Source organism: Chrysochloris asiatica, unplaced genomic scaffold, assembly GCF_000296735.1.
Source record: "Chrysochloris asiatica unplaced genomic scaffold, ChrAsi1.0 scaffold00004, whole genome shotgun sequence".
NCBI lineage: Eukaryota > Metazoa > Chordata > Mammalia > Afrosoricida > Chrysochloridae > Chrysochloris > Chrysochloris asiatica.
The window spans coordinates 30,860,694-30,886,515 of record NW_006408522.1 but is presented as its reverse complement, the minus strand read 5'-3'; the positions used below and the strand labels follow the sequence as shown (position 1 = coordinate 30,886,515).

The window sequence follows — 25,822 nt, the reverse complement described above, 5'->3', positions numbered from 1 at the left end:
AGCATCCCGGACTAGAAAGCAATAGATTTCTTGCTTCTGCCACAAATTCCCCCAGCTGTGAGCCCTTCAGCCTTCTAAGTATTCCTTTATATGTGGTTCAGAGTTCTGGGACCATTCCCTGAACCTGCTTAGTTGGGTATTCTGTGTTGTTGTTGGCGGAGCTCTCTGCTATACGTCCACCCGATCCGCCATCTTGTTTGTTCTCTTCCCATTTCTTTTTGCCTGAATGATTTCTGCTGAGAAATTAGAGCTTAGTCTTATTAGGTCTCCTTTGTAGGTAACTTTTCATTTTTTCTGAGCTGCTTTCAGGAATTTTCCTTGTCTTTGGTTTTGAAAAGTTTGGTTATGTCTTTGTGATTTTCTTTTGGGGTCTATCCTGTTTGGAGTTTAACTTCTTAAATGGCTATCTTCTTGTTTTTCATGATGTTAGTGAAATTTTCTTCCAACAATTCCCTCTATTTTTTGTCTCTTCCTATTTTGGAATTCCAGTCACACATAAGTTATTCCTCTTGATAGTGTTTCACATATAGCTTAAGCTTTCTTGTGACTTTTAATTTATCTTTTTCTTATTGTTCCTCTAGAAGATGAATATTGAGGTATTTTTTCTTCAAGCTCAGTGTTTCAATTCTACATCTTTGCCCATTCAATGTACTATTTCTGAATTCTTAGTACTAATATTCTGGCTTTCTACTTGCTATTTTTGTGTGGGTTCCAATTTTTCATTTCTTTTGTCAGTTTGTTTCTATAGTGTTTTCCTGAATTCTTCTAAATTTTTTTCTGTGTTTTCCTTAATCTTACTTTCAGTCCATTGAAGATACCTAGATAGCTTTTTTTTTAAATTCCTTGTCAAACAGTTTTGATACCATTTTTGGTTTTATATTTTCTGACTGAATTTTGGTCACTTGTTTGAGGCACTCTGTCTTGCTTTTTCATGCCAGCTGAAACTGTCCATTTTCTTGGGGACATTGTAGTGTCATTGTATTTATATTTAACTGATGATGGTATATTGTGTTCTCAGACACCACTTGTCTCCTCGTGGATATGGTAGAGACTGGAAGTGTGAATGTTCTCCATGTAGTGTTGTTGAGGGTGGGTTTGAGGCAGGCAGGCCTGTGGAAATAGGCGCTGGCCCCCCATGGCCCCCAGGCTCATAGCTCATTCCTGGAGCAAGGTTCACATTCCAGGAAATAAGCAACAGACCACCACAGCCTCATGTGATTACCCAGGCTAATCTCCTGTTCCTGACCCATCTCCGGTAGGGTACAGAGCCTCTGTAACTGCTCACTTGTATGCTCATACAGCCTTCCCCGACGTGTGTTTGAACCAACCAATCCCAGGTGGCCCCGTGAAGCTGTTGGCCCCCGCTAACCAATCCCAAAATGCACCCCTATTCCCTATAAAATATCTTCACACAGAAAACACGGGGCTCAGCCTCTGGATACAAATCCTCTGAGCCACGTGCTAGCATAATAAAGCCCTTTCTGTTACAACCTGCATGGCGTTGGCAACTCCTTCAGAGCGACTCCAGGAACAGGTTCACATGTCTACAGAAGCAATAGTAGCTCTCTCAGCATTCAACCCTAGGCCGAGCTGAAGCTGCACAGGAATCTGTGCCGTTGACCGCTGGCTTGAGGAGGGCAAGTACTGGATATTCCCTTGGCTACCAGGAAGGCATGAAACAATGGAGAATTGCATCCCTTTGCCACCAACCACTAGCCATGTTTTGTACCTGCAGGCTGCTATATCAATGTTGTTGTTGTTAAGTGCTGCTGGGTTGGTTCCGATTCATGGCAACCCTGTATAGATAGGGTTTCCAAGGAGCAGCTGGTGAATTTGAACCTCCAACCTTGCAGTTCAAACCGACCAGTGCTTATCCTATAGCAATAGTCACAAAAGTTTAAGATGTCCATGCTACTCCACAACAGCAGACAACCCACCAGTTTTTCTTCTTTTCGGTGCACCAGTTCAGCTTCTGTTTCTAGTGGGACTTAATCCACCTCTCTGTTCTATCCTCTGAAGCTCAGGTTTCCAGGATCACCATCTGTAATCTGGTTCACTTGGTCTCCCATGTCTTTGTGGCAGAGAATCCACCAGTTTTTTTTCTTTTCGGTGCACCAGTTCAGCTTCTGTTTCTAGTGGGACTTAATCCACCTCTCTGTTCTATCCTCTGAAGCTCAGGTTTCCAGGATCACCATCTGTAATCTGGTTCACTTGGTCTCTCATGTCTTTGTGGCAGAGAATCTGCTCAGTGCATTTGCTCACTCTGCCATCTCGCCCCAGACACAAGTTTTTATCTTTTTAAAAGTGACAGCTATTGTTTATTTTGTCAAAAATGTAAAAATTTAATCTCAAATTTCCCCCCGCCCCACTATTTCTAATGAAAATATGCCATAAATCAAAAAGAATTCAGAGGACTGGTAAATGTTGCCTTTTCTAGTTTTCGTCATTAACCAGTTTCACAGCATATTTTGGCTGTTGCTTTTTAGTTGTCTTTATTATAAACCCTTAAGGTAAAAGTCAACATTTTGTTTTTGTTGTTAGTATACACTTGATGTTTATTTAATGAATACATGAGTTTATACTATGTAACCACTCAAAGCAAGACACAGAATATATCCATTCTCTCAGCAAGTTCCCTCCTGCACCTTTTTGGTCAATTCCACTAATCCCACCACCACCACCACTTCCAGACAACTTTCTGAAAAGTAAAGATTAAAAAAAAAAAATTTGTTTGAGATGGTGTCATCAGGTATTTAGGAGCAACAATTAACCCAGGACTCTAGGCTTCTAGAAAAAAAAAAAAAAAATTGCAGGTTAACATTTTGGGTCCTAGATATCTTGAAAGTACTAATATGGTATGTGTGAATACTTTGAGTTGAAACCTTAAGCATAAAAAGCATTCTTATATTTTGGAAAGCTACAAGAAGGGCTGATAGAAAACAAACTAGTAGATGTCATGAAAAATAACTGTTGATAATGCTGGAAACATTTATTATGCATTAAATGCTATACGTGCAGTATCTCCTCTTATTGGATGCAGATTTGTCTTCTTTGGCCCTCCAAAGTCCAAAGTAGAACCCATTAAAATTTCATTTCAAGTGAGGACTTATTTCTTTCTCTTTGGTGAGGAGTTATTTCTTTCTCTTTGGTGAAATGAGAAGCTGAAAGGAAACCAATAGAGATGTTCAGGATCTCTACCTTCTACTCTCCCCTAGACCGCTTCCTCTTTGTATTGGTTTTACTCAGAAAATAACAGAGAGGACTTTCTGTTGCACAATAACATAGTGCTTTTTGAAGTAGTTTTCTAGGTACACTTAGCTGTGGGTGAGTATGTCATTTGTATCATCTGAAGACTCAGTGAGTATCTTGAGTTGGGTTCTTACAGAAGCATGCCTTCAGTCAAGGATTTGAGTGCAAGTGACTTATTAGAAAGGTCTCCAGAGGAACCAGTAAAGGAGTGGGAGAAGCAGGTCAGGGAATGGGAATGGGAAGTCCTATACACGCAGCTTACTCCCAAGGGAGTTCTAGAATAAAGACTACACTTCCCAGCCTTCTCTGCCTCAAAGCAAAGGAGCTGGGTTTTGGTAGACAACATTAGCCAGGTTTTGGCGTTCTGCTGCCCAGGTGTGGAGGGTGGGGTAAAACATTAAACTCCCAAAGTACTTCCAGCTTTCTCTCATTGTCTGCAGATGCTGTCTCTCAGCAGTAAACTGTGGGTCAGGCTCACTGAGCTGGGATCAAGGTGAGGCATCCGTCAACGGCTGTGAGTTTCCTGTTAACTTCCTGTGCTGGGCCCACGACACGACACAAACAATCTCAAACTCTCACATAAATTCTAAGTTTCTAAATGTGACAGCCATTGGACTCAGACCTGAATTTGAGTCTTAATTCCACAAAAGGAATTTGATAAGTTATATTACTACCTTGACTTTTTGTCAGTATACCAATAAAATGGGATGGTTATCCCTATATCCTAAAGTTTATTCATTTATTTACTCATTCATTCATCAATATGGAATATCTATTCTGTGCCAGGTACTGCTCAAGGACTGTTCTGAGAAGGATATGCCGATGAGAAGGGCTTTGTAAACTGTAAAGCTCTAGTCTAGGCCAGGGGTGGGGAACATCCAGCCCACGGACTGTAAAGGCTAATGAAATTATTTGGTCTGACCCTGCCAAGGCAATCACAATTCCAGCCATCACATTGTTGTTGTTGCTTATAAGTGCCATAGAGTCAGTTCTGACCCAGAGCAACCCTGGGTAGGGTTTCCAAGGAGCAGCTGGTGGGTTTGAACCACCGATCTTGCAGTTCAAACTGACCTTGCGGTTCTGCAGCGCCACACCAGGACTCTAGCCATCACATTGTTGTTGTTGTTGTTAAGTGGTGTTGAGTCGGTTCTGACCCATAGTGACCCTTGCATAGGGTTTCCAATGGGCATCTGGTAAGCTTGAACCGCTGACCTTGCAGTTCACATTAGGGGGTGAGCTAAATGTTTAACCAAATATAGCAGGATAATTTTTAAGCTGATAATTTTGCATGGCCCATGAATGATGTTACAAATTTTGGCAGTAGAAATGTTTCCCACCCCTGCTTAGGCAGTTGCTTTAAATTACAGTGTTTCTTTATTTTCACAGATCAATAGAGCAAAGAAAATAATCTAAAATCACAAGAAACAGTAGACCATGCCAAGGCCAGGACCTGTGTAAGGTGGAAACATGTCCGAGAAGGAAAACTCAAATATTTTCTACTCAAACGAGTGAAAGAGAAGTAGTAAAACTAAATTCTGTCAAAGGTGGAAAACAAGGCTGTCCTGTGGAGTTCCAGGTCTCACAACTTTCACTGTATAAAGGAACATTTTCTTAGTATTGAGCTGGTGGAAAAAGAAACTGTAGAATTCCTTGCTCTAAAGGAGCCTCTGGTAGCAGAGTGGTTATGAGTCGGGCTGTTAACCTCAAGGTCAGCAGTTAGAAACTACCAGCAGTTCCACAAGAGAAAGATGAGGCTTTCTGCTCCCATAGAGATTTACAGCCTCGGAAACCCTATCGACTCCACGACACACAATGACCACCATCAAAGGAAATGCAAGTCTCTCTTCTAGACAGTTTTGCAAGGCTAAATCTGGAGACAGAGCCCTCTTTGGGCAGCCTCAGAATTTCTGGGAATGATCTTCTTGCTTATGGAGTTAATAAAATATAGTTGTATTCTCAGGACCTTCCAGCCCTTTCTCCATCACAGTTCTTCCTCTTTCATTTTTCTTAACCTTTCTGGCTTCAGTTTTTTAGTTGTAAAATGAAGGTTTCAGTGAACAGAAAAAGGTAAAAACACTGCCCTCTCTGGCCGGGAGACAAACTAAAATGTTAATCAGGTTACTGAGTGGGGCCAATCCTCTCTGCCCAGGAGTCAAACTAGAATGTTAATCAGGTTACTTACTGAGAGGAACCAATCCTCTGTCTTCAAACAGGTCTGCAACCTAACCCTTCCCCAATTCTGACCCCATATAAGTCTGTACTGCCCTGTATTTGGGGCTCAGAATCTGGAGAAGTTAGCTCCTCTGAGCCAGGTGAGTTAATAAAATCTGAAACTCTACTTCACCTCTCTGAGTGGCCTTGGTTTCTTTGACAACACATCAAGAGCTGCTGCATCACTGCTGAACCCAGAGCTGTTGTAACACTCTCGAATCTAAAACTGCTAAAACATCAGTGCTGTCAATTGCAAAGTAAGAAAGTCACTTGTGTACTGGGGCTAAAAAAAACTGCTAGATTTCTAGCATTTGATTCAAGGTTGGAAGACTTAAGCGTGCCCAATCCCAGAACTGCAGAGAAGGTTAGAGGTTTCAACTCTAATCAGATTCTATCCTGCTTTAAAAAAACTCCAAGATGAGTGTATCTAATTAGTAGAAGAACATCAATAAATACATTTTAAAATATAAATCCACATTTGATTAAGGCTATTTCCTGCAGCCTTATTTGTAATAGCCAAAGACATTCAGAAAGATAAAATTTAGATTTGACTAAAAAAATAACAGACTCATGAGGCTAGCCTCATGTTTATAAAAGGTCCAAAATACTGCTAATTACGCCTGTGAGAAACGTTGTCCATACTGACAAATGCTCAAGTAATCCAATCTGTACTCAAATTTTAGTGACAGTGAGGTTTTCTTTATTCGATTTTGCAAAATCTGGTGCACAACCCAGTAAACATGGGCAGACACACCACATAGCCTGCCACAAATGGTTTGTTTTGTTTTTTTAATGTTTTATTGTGAGTTATATAATAGTTTACATGCGAGAACCTCAGTTCCATATTCATTCCATCGTTTATCATTACATTGCCATGGTTCCAATCCCCTCCATGCATCGTCTTCCGACCAAAGGGCCTGTGCTCTACACTTCTCCCTCCCCCCTCAGTCTTCGGCCCACAGTTCCTCTCTCTCTCTGGATCCAAAGTCCCCAGCCGCTTCATCCCTCCATGTCATCATCTCTGTCTCCATCTCAGGCATCCCCGGTTCTCTGAGTGGGGTCCCATTCTGGGCTCTTATCCGTTGGTGGTCCCAGAGACCTCCGCTCCTAGACTGGAGAAATAATTGCTCTCTTCCTTGCTACAAAACATCTACCCTTGCATTTCCAACACTCACAATCTGTGTTGATAACCATTATTCACTACAGTATCGCACATAACCTATCTGTATTTCATTTCATCAGCTCCACCTAGACAAATTGGATAGTACTCACTGGTGATTCTGCCTTCCTCCATGCCCCCTAAGTTTAGGTTCCCTCTTGAAAGCTTGTAAGCCAGTTACTTTTTGCCTTTGTAGCCCCTCCCTCCCCATTTGGGTATCCAATGTCCAAGTTGCCCCTCTCTGTCTACTCTGTGTGTTGAGGGGGTGGGCATGTTTCTTGCTGTAAGGATTTGTTGCCTCTTTTGTGTCACTGCATGCATATGCATAGGTTAAGTTCATCAGCTTGGATCAGTTCAGTCTTCTTACCCCCTCCCCGCCCCCTTCTTTCTTCTCTTGGTTGAGCTCTGATTATCCAGTCCCGGTCACGTGGGTGTCATCTGTAAGTGTGGGTTTTCTTGTGCACATGCCCTCTCTTCCCATCAGACGGCAGCTCCATTCTCCACTTGAGTCCTCCGTGGCCATGTCACTGACTCTGGGCCCAGGAGTCCTCAGGTCTCCTCGCACTGCTTGCCAACCAGGTCCCCAACTAGGTCCATAGAAGCCCTCTGAATATTGTGAGGTTTAGCTCGCCGCTTCATTGCTGCTTTTACCCCATTTCTCCCCAACGGTGAAGAGTGTGTTTACCAATCCGAGCGTGCATTTCCACTGAGTCTCAGTTTTTTTTGGGGGGGGCTACGTTGGTGGGCACAAATGGTTTTTATTCTTGTCTCCACATAGCCCCTCCACCAGTTCCAGTTCCCCATATACAATTCTATGGCACACCCCATTTTCCCTCCCCACAGAGAAGCCAAAATGGCTTACCATGGTCTTAATGCCTATATTCTTATTTAAATTTCCTAGTTCTGGAAGAGCCTGCTTACATATTCCTGGATGTGAATCAACAATCTGTCTTTCAGATCTAGCAATCTGATCAGTTCCTAAAGATGGCATGCTTGAAGAACCAGGAAGTTATTCCTCAGATGCCCACATTGAATTAGTACGTCTTTCATACTAAGAAATTTTTTTTCCTTAGTCACACACATGCAGAAAGTTGCTGTTTAGAGAATTATACTGAACAGGAAAAAGTAAAAACATTCAGTGCTCTCTCCAGTCAGGAGACAAGTTAATATGTTAATCAGGTTACTGAGTGGGACCAATCCTCTCCATCCAGGAGTCAAACTAGAATGTTAACAAGTTACTGAGAGGAACCACTCCTCTGGTATCCCTCCTGTCTTCAAACAGGTTTGCAACCTAACCTCTCCCCAATTCTGACCCCATATAATTCTACACTGCCCTATCTTTGGGGCTCAGAATCTGGAGAAGCTAGCTCCTCTGGGTCAGCTGGCTTAATAAAATCTGAAACTCTACTTCACCTCTCCAAGTGGCCTCAGCCTCGGTTTCTTTGACAACACAGCAAGAGCTACTGCAACACCCTCAGGGCCAGGGCTGCTGCGTCACTCCCAGACCCAGAGCTGCTGTAACACTCTCAAATCTAAAACTGCTGTAATATTACTAGTAAGGATGAAAACTTACACTTTGGACATAAAATAGCTTCTCCACCTTGTGCATACATGTAGAGAGATGAGAGGAATGAGTAAAGACTTTCCCACATTGCTTACATTCATTAGATCGCTACATTGTGCCTTCTTCTACCTTGTGGCAAGGTTACTGGGTTGCCTAAAGACTTTTCCACAATCCTTAATTCATACAGCATCTCTCCACTCTGAGTCCTTGCATCTATAGTAAGTTGTGAGAAACACATAAAGGCCTTCCCACATTCCTTACATTCAGATGGCCTTTTCTCCATTGTGAGTCCTCATATGAAGAGTTGGTTGTGAGGAACACCTAACGGCTTTCCCACATTCCTTATATTCATAAAACTCTCCACCGTGAATTCTTTTATGTGAAATGAAGTGTGAGGAGCGACTAAAGGCTTTCCCGCATTCTTTACATTTATATGATTAATATCCTGCTTTTTATAATAACTGTTTTATAGTGTACCTTTCACTAGTCCTATATACCTGTAGTATATTAACTGGCCCTATATACCTGTAGTAACAACTGAAGACTGAGAGGTATGCTGTATTGATAGCTTATTTAGATACGGTATTGCTAGCTTTGATGCTGTCTTAGGTTGGGTTTTCTAGAGAAGTAGAACCAGTGAAACATCATATATATATAAAACCTTACAATTGTAGAGACCTGGTCTCCAGCTGAAAAGAGAGAGTTACTCTGCATTTTCATTATACTGGAAGCAGGCCACACCCGCAAGGAAGTATCCCTCACCAGAGTTAACTATGCCTGTTTTAGGTTTCATTGCCATGGAAATAAGCAAATCTTAACTGCTAAACCCACCACTCTTCTGTCAGTTTGTCGTACTCTGGTGGCTTGTGAATTGCTGTGATTCTGGAAGCTATGCATGGGTATTTTAAATACCAGCAGGGTCACCCATGGTGGACAGGTTTCAGATGAGCTTCCAGATGAAGACAAACTAGGAAGAAGGAGTGATGAACTACTTCCAAATATTTAGTCACTGAAATAGCAGAAAAACACTGTCAGATATAGTGCAGGAAAATGAGCTCCTCAGGTTGGAAGAAGTACAGCCAGAGTGCTCCTTGGAGGCCAAGATGGCCAAAACTTCGTCTTTCATACTTTGGACATATTGTCAGGAGGGACCAGTCGTTGGAGAAGGGTATCATGTTTGGTAAGGTGGAGGGTCAGAAAAAAAGAGGAAGACAACCAGCGAGATGGATTGGCAATGTCACAGCATCAATGGGCTCAAGCGTGGCAATAATAGTGAGATTGGCCCAGGATGGGGTAGTGTTTTGTTATGTTGTACAAAGGGTTGCTATGAGTTGGTACCAACTCGATGGCACCTAATAACAACAGCTAAACCTCTGAAATACTGGCCTAGTTGAGTTGACACAGAACCCTAGTCATTACAGATGCCATTCCCTGAAATGGTGAAAATCTTGTAGTACAAGTCTAAAAAAGCAAACAGAAAGCTTTGTGGTTGCAGTCCCGGAAATTCAGTGGGTATAGATCTGGCCCATACTAACCCTGTTGCCATCCAGTTGATTCTAATTCATAAGGACTCCATAGGACAGAGGAGAACAGTCCATAAGGTTTCCAAGGATATAGTGGTGGTGTGCCCTAGAGTCGCTTCCGACTGAACACAGGGTTTCCGAGGCTGTAAATCTTTACAGGAACAGAAAGCCTCATCTTTCTCTGGCGGAACCACTGGTAGTTTTGAACTGCTGACCTTGAGATTAGCAGGCCGATTCATAAGGATGTAATCGCTAAGAAAACAGTCACATCTTTCTCCCGTGGAGTGGTTGGTGGATTTCAACAGTCCACCTTCGACTGGCAATCAAACGCTTTAACAACTGCACCACTAGGGCTCAAAGTTGGTGGGCAATATTCAATAAAATAGTTGAAAAATAAAACATGCTTTTACATGTGATTATAAACGCAGATTATAAGCAAGTTTTCCCTACTAACGTGTGGAAATCTCTCTTTGTGTAAGAGGAGGTGGGTGGTTATGTGCTGTGGAGTTGTGACCTTGTATGGGATCTCTAAAGCTGTAAATCTTTACAGGAGCGGAAAGCCTCCCCTCCCCCTCCCGCAAAGACTAGTAGTTTCGAACTGCTGACCTTGAGGTTAGCAGTTGGACTTGTAAACACTAAACTACTAGAACTCCTCTCTGTGTAAGGGAGGAATTCCAAAGTTTTAGGTCTAGGAACTCTTAGCTCCCATATACTTCTGTAGCTACTCCATCATAGGAATGACCAAAAATAGGTCCATACATTTCCAAACTCCCCCTGGTAGATGTACTCGCCTCTTTTGAGAACCGCTGGTCTAGAGAGAGCGGGCGTTGCCAGTGTAAAGACCAGCTGTAAATACAGCCCCACCCCTTTCTCGGAAAGCGTGGGGCTGTGGAGAAGGAGGAAATGGAGGGCGGGATGTCCCTTTTTCTAACTTGCATCAGCTTTTTTGCCCAGAGACTGGTGACGAGCCACCGTGAGCTCGGGTTTTGATTGGGGGGAGATGAGAACCTGTAAAAGCGTATTAAAAGGGGGAGAAGCCCAGCACTTTTCGTTCTCCTGTAGGTGGGTGTTTGTGCCGCGACGTCCTTCTTGGTGGCTTTGACTCTGCTTGCTGGGTTGTTTCCGCCTACCTGGGCACGACTATCGTGAGTGCTTCCTTTCCCTGCTTCTCCTTCTCTATTCTTGGGTTCCTCCCTGGTCGTCGCCCTCAGTCCTCCTTCCTGGGCCCGGTTCGGTTAGTCCGGCTTTCAGTCCCGCTCATTCCGGGCTGTGTCTGGATCGAAAGCCGCCGAGAGGCCGGGACGTGGCGAGCCGCCGGGCCTCCTGCTTAGTGCTCCTTCCGTTTACGATGGCTGCGGGTAGGCCTGGGCTAGACAGGACTAAGTTACCTAGGTCATTGGTGAGCTAGTGAGTGGCTAAGTGAGGCTGGGGAGCATTGTTTCCCGGGCCGCACAGCCTGATCCTGGGTACTCTCTCTCCTAGGGAGCAGTAGGAAGGAGGAGAGGCAAGCAAATCCCTAAAGATAAACAGCTGAAGACTGTGATCCATCTAGGCTGGAGCCTGTGGGTTTCCTGGGGAGCCCTACCTGAGTAAGTAGGTAGGGACCTCTGGTGGAGACTTTAGCACTGCATCCTCCTCCAGACTCTACCCAGTTCACTCTATGACTGAACCCGTCCTGACCAGGTTCTAAGAATTGCGTCTAAATTCAGACTGTGTCGTGAGATTTGGGGTGACATTTCTATGGCAGCTTAAGTGTTTGTTTTGGTAAAAACTTTATTGAACTTCTGGCATGCCACAAAATGGAGTCCTGGTGTGGCGCTGTGGGTTAATGCGTCAGACGGCAAAGTCGTTTGAACTACAAGGTTGGCGGTTCAAGCTCACCAGTTACTCCTTGGAAACCCTATACAGGGTCACTATGGGTCAGAATCAACTCGACTGCAATCAACAACAACAATTCACCCATTTAAAGTATACAATTCATTGGTATCTAGTATATCCACAGTAGTGTAAACCACAATCAATTTATGAATATTTTTATCACCTTAAAAGGAAATCGTGGCAGAGAGGAAACTTGTAGCAATAATTGAAGAAATAGTAAAAGAAAAATATTACAGATAAATAACTCCAGGAACTAGAAAGAGAAGAGCAAAGTAAATCTAAACCTGCTGGAAGAAAGGAAATAACAAAGATGAGAGCAGACATAAATAAAATTAAAAAGGAAAAACAACAGACTCAGTAAAATCAGAAGTTGTTTCTTTGAAAGATCAATAAAATTAACAAACCTTTAGTTAGACTGACAAAAGATGCAAATAACCAAAATAAAAAGTGAAAGAAGCGACATTGCAGCTGAACCAATAGAAATAAAGAGAATTGTGAGAGACTATTGTTGAGCTGTATAGCAACAAACTAGATAAACTAAATGAAATGGATAAATTCTTAGAAGCACACAACTTACATACACAGACTCAAGAGGAAATAGAAGGTCTCAACATACTCATAACAAGTAAAGAGAGCAAATTAATGATATAAAACCTGCAAGAGTCCTGGACCAGATGATTTCACAGGGGAATTCTATTAAACATTAAGAGAAGAATTGACACTATTTTAAACCCTTCCAAAAGACTGAGAAGAAATGAATACTATCTAATCCATTCTATGAAGCAAACATAACCCTAAAACAAAAATCAAAGGCATTTCAAGAAAGACAAAACTACAGGCCAACATCTCTTTAAATATACATATAAAAATCATCAACAAAATAGTAGTGAACAGGCTCCAACAGCATATTAAAAGCATCATACAATATAATAAAGTGAGCTTTATTCCAGGAATGCAGGCATGGTTCAACATTAGAAAATTAGTCAATGTAATTAAAATTAGTCAATATATCATTAAAACAAAAGAAGTGTGATTACTACTGTGGATGTAGTAAAAATATTTGATAAAACTCAACATTTTGTCTTGATAAACATTCTTAAAGAAGATTGGAATAGAAGGGAAATTCCTCAATATGATTCAGGGCATATATGAAAACCCAACAATGTCATTAATATCACATGCAAGTAAAATTTTGCTGAAGGTAATTTAAAAATGGTTGCAGTAGTTTATCAATAGGGACCTGCCAGAAATTCAAGCTGGATTCAGAAGTATACAAATGTGAAACTAGGAATATCATTGTTGACATCAAATGAATCTTGGCTGAAAGCAGAGAATGCCAAAAAGATGATTTATTGGCCATGCAAAGGTATTCAAATGTGTGGGTAATAACAAACTTAATATCATTGCGAATAATGGATTTACCAGAACACTTAATTATGCTTATGAAGAACCTGGACATAGAGGCAGTTGTTAGACCAGAACAAGGGGATACTGAAAGGTTAAAACCAGGAAAGGTGATGTCAGGACTGTATCCTTTCACCATATTTATTCAGTCTGTATGTTGAACAAATAATCTGAGGAGGTGGATTATATGAAGAAGAACGTGGCATCAGGATTAGAGGAAGACTCGTTAACAACTTGCAATATGCAGATGATATAACCTTGCTTGCTGGAAGTGAAGAGGACTTTATAAATACTGAAGAATATAAAAAAGACTACAGCCTTCAGTCTGGATTGCACCTCATTGTAAAGAAAACAAAACACAATTGGCCCAATAAATAACATCATGATAAATGAAGAAACGAAGTTGTCAAAGATTTCCTTTTGCTTGGGTCCACAATCTACATTCATAGAATCAGCAGTCAAGAAATCAAATGATGTATTTATTGCATTAGGCAAATCTGTTGCAAAAGACCTATTTAAAGTGTTAAAGAGCATAGATGTGAGTTTGAGGACTAAGGTGCACCTTACCCAAGCTGTTGTATTTCCAATTGGAGAATTGTTTATTTCGATCCTTGCTTATTTTTAAATGGATGACTCTGGTAGCGTAGTGGTTATGAATCGGGCTGCGAACCTTAAGGTCAGAGGTTTGAAACTACCAGCAGCTCTGCGGGAGAAAGATGAGGCTTTCTACTCCTGTAAAGATTTACACCCTCGGAAACCCTGTACAGGGTCGCTATGGGTTGGAACCGACTCGATGGCACTTAACAACAACAACAACAACAATATATTTGCAGTACCATTACCAGGTGCCATCAAGTTGATTCTGATTCATGGAAACACTCCATAGGGTGTTTTGTTGTTAGTTTTTCAAAAGTAAATCTCTAGGCTTTTTCACTAAAGCACCTCTGGATGGGCTCAAACCTTCAATCTTTCAATTTGCAACCAAGCATATTAAACATGTGCTCAACCCAGGAACATACTCTGACTACAAGTCCTTTATCAAATATATGATTTGCAGATATCATCTCTTATTATGTGAATAGTCTTTTTACTTGGTGGTGTTTGCAGCACAAAATTTTAAAAATTTTGACTAAGTCTTAATTTAGGAGGCCTAGTGTGGTGCTGTAGGATAAGAACTGGCCTGCTTACCACTTTACAACAACAAAGTCCAATTTATTTTTTTGTCATTTGTACTTTTGGTGTTACATCTAGGATAGCATTGTCTGCTCCAAGGTCATGAAGATTTTTGTATATATTTTTTTCTAAGAGTTTTATAGTTTGCTCCCTTATTTAGTACTTTGATCCATTTGGAGTTAAAATTTATATATGATGTGACATAGGTGGCAGTTTGGAGTCTTGGTGTAGCACCATAGGATAAGCACTTGACCTTAAGGTTTGAACTGTAAGGTCGGTGGTTTAAACTCACCGGCTGCTCCTTGGAAACCCTACATAGGTCATTATGAGTCAAAATCGACTCAACAGCACTTAACAACATCAACAAGTGGCAGTTTATGGTTTCAAAGCACTTTCTCAGTCCATTAACTCATCTTTTCACATTTCATCTCCCATTTGGCAGTAATAAAAAAATTTCTTTTGAGCGAGCTCTTACTAGGTGCTAAGACTTGACCTGTTTTTTGCCTTACTAGCATTCTCATAATTGCCTTTCAAGGAGAAAATTGAAGCCCAGAGAAACTAAGTAAATTCACCAGCATCAGAAAGGGTATCAGAACTAGAATTATGATTCAAAGCCAGACTTGACTCCAGAATCCAGCCCATGAACAATACATGTGGGCATGTGTTGAGCTTCTCTTGATGATAATTGTATTCCTGAGGTTTTCAATAAATTTACCAGCTTCATCTTTCCATGTAATATCCTTGAAGGCATATGGGTCTTCTTCTGTAGACTTGTCTATAGAACAGGCCTTGGTGGTTATGACTGTCAATGGCCTGGTTCTTAGTTGGAAATCTGTTTGGCTTCTATACTGATACTTTCTAAAACTGATAACATTTTATCCTTTCACATTTTAAAAGGTGAAAGCTTACTAAGATGAAGGAATCATAGAAGTTAATGACTTGGGTTATCGAGGACAACTACAACCATCAAAGTAGGAGACAGGTGACATTTTTGGAGTGTCTATATATGCCGATGTTCTAGTAACTCTCATTTGTTCCTCACAACTCTCTATGAACTGAGGTTTTCTGTTTTGTTTTTGATACATGTGGAATATAGTGTTTTATTTATTTAAAATAATGCAAAAATATAGCTTAACAACATTATTGAAGCTATTGGTAATAGTAGGTACGTTTCTGATCACAGTTTTCAATTTTAAGCAGAGTTTATATTTAAAAATAGATCAAAGTAATACATGTTCTATATTTAATCAATAAACTGTGTTGATCTAAATTTTATTTAAATTTAAATCTTAAGTTGTGAAACACTGAGGACTATAACAACATTTAAACTTTGGTATAAATCACTTACTTCTTTGAAGACTGGGAATACAAGAACGTGTTGTGGTAGCATGGTTAACTCCACACAAGTTCATAAGCCTGCCTGGGAAAGAGTCCCAACCCCTGAGATGGTCTTGGAAGCAGAACTGACCGAACTCAAGGAAAGTGATGGCGATGACGTAGTTGACCTCACCTGTGAGTCCTTAGAACCATGGGGATTGATTTAACTGACAGACTCTTGTGATTACTGAAGAAATGAGGAGGCCAAGGAGAAATACAAAATAACACAATGGTGGTTGTCTCTGGGAAGAATTGGGGTACCAGGCATCCATGTGCATGCTTAATTACAAAAAGTTTGTTTTTATAAAAGATTTTCATGCTGAGATTTTGAGCACCTAAATAACTGTCTTAGTCACGTACTCCAAAGTCATAGCACCTACATTCAAAACAAGTCTCTTTCTGTGATTTATCCTTGATCACCACTTCCTCATTCTAAGAACAGAATCTGGGATAAACCTCTTTAAAACTCCATTGTTGCCTCTGTTAGAAAGGGAATCCTGGGCAAGATGAACCTTTGTGTGAGCTAAATGGTCCAATTCTTATTAGAAATTCAAATGTGCAAAGAGCTATTTCCTCTATGTTTACAAAAACTAAATGTTTCCTTGAGATTGCCATAATAGCTCCTTATTGAAGTATTGACTCTTCCTTAATGTTGAATTATGTGCTTCTCTTCACATGAGTGCCCCTTGACTTTCTATTTCTCCTCACTACCATCAGGACACAGAATAGGGAGGGACACTCAGCATCAAGAGCAGTGGTCTCAAAACTTTGTTAAAATGTGTAACTATTGAAAATGTAAAAATATGTATTATATATAAGTACCTATAACTCTATATTACTACTAACCTTATTTAACTGTTACTAAAGCTTAATTTTCCTTTCAGTTTTTCAGATAAAAACTCAGATTGAGTTGTCACATCACTGCCTCCCAGAAGATTTACTCCCGTGTGGGAGCACAGCAATTGTAAAGGTGAAGACAGGAGACTGGAACCAGGATCAGTGTTCAAAGATAGTAGAAAGTCTGGGCTCTAAGTTCTTCTAGAAGCCAGAAAATAACTAACCAATCTTTGTTATACACTGAGGATTTTAACATTCATTTAAACTTTGGCCTAAATCACTTTGAAAGCTGGATCCACAAAGCACAATGAATACAAGAATGTGTTGTGGTAGCATGGCCAATTCCAGACAAGCCAATAAGTCAGCTGGAGAAAGAGGTTTAACTCCTGAGATGGCCTTGGAAACAGAACTGATAGAACTCACAGAAAGTGATGGGGATGAAGTAGTTGACCTCACCTGTGAATCGTTGGAACCCATGGTGATAGACTTAACTCATAATGACTCTGTTGTGGTGACTGAAGAAAGGAGGTGGCCAAGGAGAAATACAGAGCAACTTGAAGGCCAAACTAGCAGCTGTGTGGTGAACAGTGATGATGAGGAGTTGATGAAAGACAGAGATGTATATGTGATCAACAGTGTTCACCACAATGCCCTGGAAGAAGAAAGTTTCAGTTGTCCACAACCAGGTTATATCTGGTGTCGAATTTGCATGGATGGGTATTCAGAGATTGAACAGAGCAAACGATGCATCTATTCTACAGAATGTGGCCACATCTTCTGTAGTCAGTGCCTTTGCAATTTCCTTAAATATAGTAAAACTTGTCCAGTTTGTTTGAAAAAAATCCATGGCCATCAGTACCACCGCATATATATATGATGTGTGCCGTGTTGCTCAGGACAGACAATCTGGCTGGAGTTTTACATGCATTAAATGTAGGAACCGGGGGTTGTTGCCATCCAATGCTTGAACTCAAAAAGCTTGCTGTTTATATATGGTATCTGGTATATGTAAAAAACTCTTGTTTCTATATACTATGAGATAACTTCTTTGGGCTTTCCTTTGGTTTCGTGCTGCAGGGCTTCACTTCAATTGTCTTTGTGTACTAGAGACTAATTGGTGTCCTCAAAGCAAATTTCCCTCTTTTTCTAATAATCAATTTTTAGTTGGCTGCATCTGGCCTTTTTGAAGTATGTAACTGGGAACACCATCTTAGATATGGTGGAACAAGTAGATTGAATGGAATTTAAGAGATTGACAACTTTACAGATCAGAGCTACCATATAAAGTTTGGAAGTTCATGTGCAAGATATAAATTTCATCCTTGTTTAAGCAACGATTCTATTGGGTCTTGGTTAGATTAATGGAAACGACATTGTGATTAATGAACTAGGCAGAGTGCTGCCTCTGTATTTTCTGATTCCATTGGGAGTGGAAGTCTGTCAGTCCTTCTGGCCACTTCTCCAACCAGCAGAGTGAAGGGGGTATATAGGCAAGTACCTGCCCTCCTGAGTAGCCTAGTGGTCTTTGAGACCAGCCTAGGGAGTTGCCTAGTCAGCCTAGAATATGGATGCATACTTTTGTGCTTTCTGGAACCTGCTCAGCCAGAGAGGGGCTGCTTTCACCCTGGATTTACAAACATGCCTGCCTTCAACCACACCGATGGATCAACTAATCAACAAGTCTGTGTGTTTCTCTGTAACATGCAAATGATCTCATCACCATCTCAGATGCTCCTGGGTGAGAGGCCTTGGAAAGACCCTCCATTGACTGTTTTCCTTTGCAGAGAATCACATAGCACTGACAATTCAGCCTACTCTTCAGGATTGGAGGAGAGTGGTTTCTGTAGTGCCACATTCCTATTGCTAAGAATGAGATGTTCAATAAAGCATGCTCTCTATTGGTTATCTGTGGTTGTAGCACTGTTGCTCTTCCCCACGGAGGCTTGTTTGTGCTGGTGGAGCAGCACCGCTTCCTGCCTACTCACTGCATTATCTGGATTGTAGCCCAAACCCCAGACCTCAGTTATTAGACTTGGCACAGAATACGCAAAATAAATGTGTTGTATTCCCTTCTCTGGGTTCCTTTATTTATTGTAAAATGAAATAGAAAGAAAATATGAAAATGAAAAAGATTCAGAAAAATGCCCTAAGTATTTTCTTTTCATACTTCACTAGGTCATCTTGTGCATCCCTTGCTTTGGAGACAATTAATTGTTCTGTGACATAGTATAGTATGTCACTGACTTGGCATATTTATACACTCATGTGACTAACACCTCAATCAAAACAGGAATTTCCCTTGTGCTCAGTCCAGACAATCCCCACCCCCATAGGTAAACACTGTTGTAATTGATGTCATTATAGTTAGGGGACATTGACTTCTGTTGTCTAACCCAGTAATTAGGGAGAAAATCTGGAGAAGGAGTCAGACTACAGGCATTGCTGTTGATAAGTGCTGTTGAGTCAGTTCTGATTCTTAGTGACCTTGCATAGGGTTTCTGAGGAGCAACTGGTGGGTTTGAACTAACAATCTTGTAGTTAGCAGCCTAGTGCTTATCCTACAGTGCAACATCAGGACTTCAGTATAGGCACTGGTGGTGGTGGTTGTGTGCCATGGAGTTGGTTCTGACTCATAGTGATCCTGTATAGGGTTTCCAAGGTTGTAAATCTTTATGGGAGTAGAAAGCCTCACCTTTCTACTAAGGAACAGCTGGTAGATTTGAACTGCTGACCTTGAGGTTAGCAGCCCAACACGTCACTACACTGCCAGGGTTCCTTGTATAGGTATTATTGTTGTTAAGTGCCAGTGAGTCAGTTCCAGCTCATAGTGACCCTGTGTAGGGTTTCCAAGGAGAGGCTGGTAAGGTTGAATTGTTGACCTTGCGGTCCATTGCTTATCCTATAGTGCCACATGTTAGCAAGGGATAAAAGGTTTGTTTTAATGGAAACATGGCTTACAGTGTCTGAAGAACTTAAGCAAGAAGGAATTAGTAGTGACAGCTGCTATGTCCCACGCACAGTAGGACATCATAGGCAGTCAGTATAGACTTAGCAAAGAGTGGAACCTGAGTAGAATGTAAAAACATAAAGTGAAGGAAGATGCCACAGGGCAAATAAACAGGAATAATCTGATGTGACTATTCAAACCTACCAGCCACTCCTGGGAAACCCTATACAGTGTTGATATGAGTTGGAATCAGCTCAGTGGCACCTAACAACATGGTGTACGGCTGTGTGAAAAAGTGAGAAAGCTAGAGAAAGATGATTAAGGACACATTATGAACTGATGCATTGCTGGGTGATGCCTATTACAATTCACTCACTCATCCACTCAGCTAGGATTTATTAAAATTCGACTGTTTTAGGTCCATGTAGCTAGAAAGAGGAGCAAGTCTGCTCTTTTCTCCAAGAAGCTCATGACTAGTGGAGAAGAGATAGGAAAAAAACAACCAGTTATAATATGATGAAAGAAATAATGTAATGGAGTGCCGGTGTGATGCTATAAGAAAAGCATTGGACTGCAATGCAGGTTTGAGCCACAGGATCAACAGTTCAAATCCACCAGCTGCTCCTCGGAAACCCTGTACAGGGTTCCAATGAGTTGGAATTGACTCCATGGCACTTAGCAACAACAACAATAAAACCTATTAACAACTAACTGCAAGATGCTGCTAAAGAATAGAAGAGGAAATAACTGTCAGTATCTTTGGAAATTGTTGTTAAGTACCATTGAATAGGTTCTTGCTCATAGTGACTCTGTATAGGGTTTCTGAGGAACGTCTGTTGAGTTTGAACCACCAACCTTGTGGTTAGCAGTCCAGTGCTTATCCAAAAGTACCACAGCAGAACTCAAAGATGGAAAATTGAGTTTCCTTGGAGTCCTTAAAGTTTGTTGTTGATACGTACCCTCAAGTTGGTTCTGGCTCATAGAGGTCCTATATACAGTAGAATGAAACATTTTCTGGTCCTGTGCCATCCTCACCACTGTTGCCATGTTTGCAACCATTGTCGCAGGCACTGTGCCCGTCCATCTTGTTGAGGGCCTTCTTTTTTGTGCACTCTGTATTTTATCAAGCACGATGTCCTCCAGAGACTGGTCCCTCCTGAACATGTTCAAAGCAAACGAGACAGTCTCACATCTAAACATCCTTCTGACTATACTTCTCCCAAAATAGATTTGTTCATTCTTTTGACAGTCTTTGTTATATTCAATATTTTTTGCCAACACCGTAACTCAAATGCATCAAGTCTTCTTTCATCTTATTCATTGTCCAACTTTCACATATATATGAAACGATTGAAAAGAAATGGCTTGGGTCAGGTTACCTTAGTCTTCAAAGTAGTGTCTCTGCTTTTTAACACTTTAAAGAGACACTTGGTTTGCTCAATATGTCATTCTATTTCTTGACTCTTGCTTTCATAGGTGTTGATTGTGGGTCCAAGTAAAATGAAATCCTTGACAAGGTCAATATTTTCTGTTTATCGTGATATTGGTCCAGTTATGAGGATTTTGTTTTTTGATGTTGAAATGTAATCTCCAGTCACTGATCTTCACCAGTAAGTGCTTCAGCAAGCAAGGCTGTATCATCGCATACCACAGGTTGTTAATATGTCTTCCTCCAATCCTGATGCCACATTCTTCTGTATATAGTCCAGCTTCTCACATTATCTGTTCAACAAATAGATGAAATATAGTGAAAGGATACAACCCAATGTGTACCTTTTTCAATTTTAAACCATACAGTGTCTGTTTGAACAATTCATGGTCTGTGTACAGGTTCCACATGAGTTCAAGGTGTAGAGGAATTAAACATTTTATACAGGGTTACTCAGTGCTCTGTGTGGATAAGACTTACATCTCTTAGATCAGTATTCTTGGCCCTGGTCTAAAGACTGAAGAATAAATACCCTCTAGGATTTAGTGTGGCACTGTGGGTGAATGCACCAGACTGCAAAGCTGTTTCAACTGCAAGGTTGGCTGTTCAAGCTCACCAGCTGCTCCTTGGAAACCCTATATCGGGTTGCTATGGGTCAGAACCAACTCGATGGCACTTCACAACAACAACAAGGATTTAGTACAATCATTTACATAAATAAATTGTTTTAACCAATAATAAAATAAATTTTCTGGTTTAAGGACATAGTTTCTATGTGTTCACTAGCATTTCATACGGATTTATTTGATAAGGAATTTAATCTGATGACTACCGTGTACTGTCAAAGTGAGCAAGACATGGCGCTACTCTGCAGCTATTCACAACCAGGTAGATAGACAGGCAATCTAACAGTTACAGTACATTCTGTTAAGAGTACAGGCATGTACAAAGATCTAGGGTGCCATAGAAATGTATAGAGCAGTACACTGGTGGCAATTTTGCACTCTGTCAGAAATTTGCTAATGTCTGAAGACATTTTGATTGTCACAGTGGATGCCACTGGCATCTAAAGGGTCCAGGCCAGGGATGCCTACAGGACACAGGATAGCCCTCCACAGGAAAGAATTATCCAGTACAAAAGGTCACAAGGGTGGAGGTAGAGAAACTCTGGTGTAGAGAGAATGAATCATTTCCATAGGGAATGGGGCAGGAGTTAAGTTTGAGGGGTGGTTAGGGAAGAATTTACTGAAATAGTAAATTCGGAATAGGGGAAAGGATTATGGAATGGTACAAAAAGACAGATGTGTGAAGCTACAGAAGCATGGTATATTTGGGTAGTACCAAACATTCGAGGAAGAATTGTGAGAAGATTGAAACTAGATACTTAAGAAAATATACTGTTTTTAAAGCAACTGTTGTTGTGTGCCATGGAGTCGGTTCCGACTCATAGAGACCCTGCACAGGGTTTCCGAGGCTGTTAATCTTTACAGCAGCAGAACGCCTCATCTTTCTCCCGCGAAGCAGCTGGTAGTTTTGAACCGCTGACCTTGCAGTTCACAGCCCGATTCATAACCATTATGCTACCAGAGCTCCTTATCATAGTTTGTTAATAAGTTTGTTAAAGCAACTACTTCAGGAAAAGCTTTTTGGAGCCATGATGGCTCATTATAGGATACTCAGAAGCACAGTCTAGGTATCTACCTCTGTGAGCTATTTGTTGAATAAAACTGAAATGAGGTTTTTCTTATCCTCCTTCATACAGCCTGGAGTTTTCTAGGGCTTTGTTACTTTTCAGAGATAAAGTAAGAGACTGTTTCCATGGAATGTGATCTCAGTGAAGCTAAACAGCTACTGTCTCAATGCTGTGATTGGATCGTGAACAGGGGCAAACATTTTTTTTCTCATGCGTTAAGCTTATAGACTGATGATGATAATATTTATGTCCTCTCTCACAGAGGAGCCTAGTCAGAGCTGTGGATCTTGAATCCAAATGAGTTGTCTCTTCCCCATCCCCCCCCCACAAAAAGGGTGGTCATTCTATTCAAGCTTATTGTTCTCTTAAGCAAGTGATGATCAAAGCAACTGACAAACTGTCACAGAATCTGTTAGACCTCACTCTGGCTTTGTGCGTCTCCCTGGCTCCTGAACTTTTTGTCCTATGCCATGCTCTGAGTTCACTACTTACAAACTAACTTCTGGTCTGCAGTCATCCTGTATCTGTTTGAGCTCTGATCCAAGTACCTGCTTCTAACCTCTGGCAGCCTGTTGACTGAACATCATGGGGGTGAGGTGCCCTTTTCTAGTTTGGCAGGTTTTCTAGGCATAGTGTGGGAAACCAGGTCATAGAGGGTGGTATGGATTTTGGACTATGAAAGGCAAATCAGGGAAACAGGTAACCTGTGAAGCTTCTGTGCTCTCTCCTGGTCTAGGGATAACTAAGGATTTAGCTAGAAAGATTGGTAGAAAAGGAATGAAATTCACTACAAATTTAAAAATTAAACTAAATGCCTGCACAAAAGTATACTTTCCATATTAATGTAATCACCTTATTTTATATTTAAAAAATATTACGTGTAACTTGGTTTGCTCCTCATACTATTACATTTTTAAATAGTTTTAAAACAGAGTTGATTCTCTTAGGAGATTTAAAATTGAATTCCTTCTTTTAAAAAATATTTTCGAGTTAAAATGAAGGGCATTATATTCTTCTGAAATTAGTGTTTTCTACACCATCAGATAGTCAGATGAATATGCTTATTTGCTGCAATAAAGCTGAAAATATAGTAAAATACATCAACAAGAAAGTTTGACACATGGGTCATTATGTTCTGAATTATCATTTTCACTGGTTTCCACTTCTTATAAAGTTTAATTTGTTCTCATTGTTAAGTGTCACCGAGTTGGTTCTGACTCATAGTGACCCAGTATAGGGTTTCCAAGGAGTGGTCGGTGGGTTTGAACTGCTGTCCCTATGGTTAGCAGTCCAGTGCTTATTCTACAGCACCACGCCAGTACACCAGGTTTAATTTAGTTACATATAAAAACATTAAAATTGGTTCTAATTTATACTATCACTGGACTTTTAGATTTGCTCTGACTCTTCTCTGTCCTTAGCTGTTGAAGCACAAAGGATTACAAACATTTTGTTTCCTAATTTCTAGAGGAAAATATTGGCAAAACCTCAACTGGCAAGACGAATCATAATCAAATAACAATTCAATGATTAAATAAGGTCAATAATCAACATTAAATATGTATTTTCATACTGTAAAATTATCTCTTTTAAGGTGTACAACTGAGTGGTTTAAAGCTTACAAAATTATACAACTATCAGCTCTATCTAATTCTAAAATATTTTTAATCATTCTCAAAAGAAATCCTGTTCTATTAGCAGTCATTCACTTCCCCTTTCTCTGTCACCTCACCACTTGGAAACCATTGTTATTGCTGTTGTTCGGTGCCATCAAGTTGATACTGACTCATAGTGACCCTATGCACAACAGAACAAAACACTGCCCGATCCTGGGTCAACCTCACAATTGTTGCCATGTCTGAGCCCATTGATGCTACCACTTTGCCATTCCATCTTGCTGGGATCTTCCTATTTTTCTCTGACCCTCCACCTTACCTTGATATCCTTCTCTAGCGACTGGTCCCTCCTGACAATGTCTGAAGTATGAGAGACAAAGTTTGGCCATCCTGGCCTCCAAGGAACACTCTGGCTGCACTTCTTCCAACAAAGATCTGTTTGTTCTTTTGGCAGTCCATAGTACTTTCAATATTCTCCTCTAACACCATAACTCAAAAGCATCAATTCTTCTACGGTCTTCCTTATTCATTGTCTATTAATGGAAACCATTAATCTACTTTAAATATATTTTTTAAACACATTGGATAAAATTCATAAATGGCATCCACTCCCAAAAGGCCAGCTCTAACTCTGGTAAGATAACTCTTATTCTGAATCAACTCCAATTGGCCAGGCTCTCCCATAAGTCTTACCTTACTCAGAACACATCTATTTTTAAAGTTTTCAAGACAGCCCTTGTTAGCTTGAAAAGGAATTTTTTTTACTTGCATATTCCTTAATGGTTATGAATTGGGCTGGTAACCTCAAGGTCAGCAGTTCAAAACTACCAGCCATTCTGCAGGAGAAAGATGAGGTTTTCTGCTCCCATAAAGATTTACAGCCTCGGAAACCCTGTACAGGGTCGCTATGAGTCGGAACCGACTCTACGGCACATAACAACAACATTCCTTAGTGAGTATGTTTTTCTGGGTTTGGTCTTCTAAGCACATATTGACAGAGTGGAAAATAATAGTTTTTCTCTCTTCATTTCTACAGAATTATCCACTCAAAATGAAGTAATTTTTAAATTATTATTATAATTGTCTTTTGTTATTTTGTGATTGAGACTTAAATGAATTAGTCGTGTATAAACAGATTGCAAAATTTAAAATAAGACTATATTTGACTATATTTAATGTCATTGATTGTTGATGTTATTTGATTATTGCCAATTGTCAGTCTTGGAGCCCTGGTGTGGCACTGTAGGATAAGCACTGGACTGCAAGATTGGTTTGAACCGCAAGCTCGGCAGTTCAAACTCACCAGCCACTCCTTGGAAACCCTATTCAGGATTGCTGTGAGTCAGAACTAACTCTATGGCACTTGACAACAAAAACAATTGTCAATCTTTCCCATTGAAGTTTTGCCGATTTCTCTTTCAAGAATATGAGGTAGCTTTAAAAAGTTTGCAGAAAAATTCCATTATCTTTTTTTTTTTAAATAGCTGCTATAGTTTTAATTTAATTTTCTTTTAATGTTTTATTGTGAATTATATGATAGTTTACATGGTAGAACATTAGTTTTATATTCATTCTATTGTATATCATTTAATTGCCATGGTTACAATCCCCTCCATGCATCATCAACCAACCAAAGGGTATACCCTGCAAGCCTGCCCCCTACACTACCCCCCACCCCAGTCTTCAGCACACAGTCGCTCTCCCTTCTCTGAATCTAAAGTCCCCAGCTGCTCCATCACTCCACGTCATTGTCTCTGCCTCC

General features: G+C 40.5%; 2 protein-coding genes and 1 pseudogene across 2 annotated transcripts in view; all 3 read left to right on the top strand.

Annotated features, from left to right (window-relative positions):
- The window catches only part of B2M (beta-2-microglobulin), a 27,146-nt gene extending 16,109 nt beyond the window's left edge, over window positions 1-11,037 (top strand). Inside the window, exon 3 of the mRNA XM_006831876.1 lies at window positions 10,769-11,037. Within this exon, the coding sequence (XP_006831939.1) occupies window positions 10,769-11,037 (269 nt within the window). The remainder of the gene's footprint in view (window positions 1-10,768) is intronic.
- Window positions 11,038-16,709: 5,672 nt separating this feature from the next.
- LOC102825901 lies at window positions 16,710-17,252 on the top strand (annotated as a pseudogene).
- A 761-nt stretch (window positions 17,253-18,013) lies between these two features.
- Window positions 18,014-25,822, top strand: part of TRIM69 (tripartite motif containing 69) — a 25,193-nt gene continuing 17,384 nt past the window's right edge. Inside the window, exons 1-3 of the mRNA XM_006831875.1 lie at window positions 18,014-18,113; window positions 21,538-21,639; window positions 23,181-23,269. Coding sequence (XP_006831938.1) covers window positions 18,014-18,113; window positions 21,538-21,639; window positions 23,181-23,269 — 291 coding nt within the window. The remainder of the gene's footprint in view (window positions 18,114-21,537; window positions 21,640-23,180; window positions 23,270-25,822) is intronic.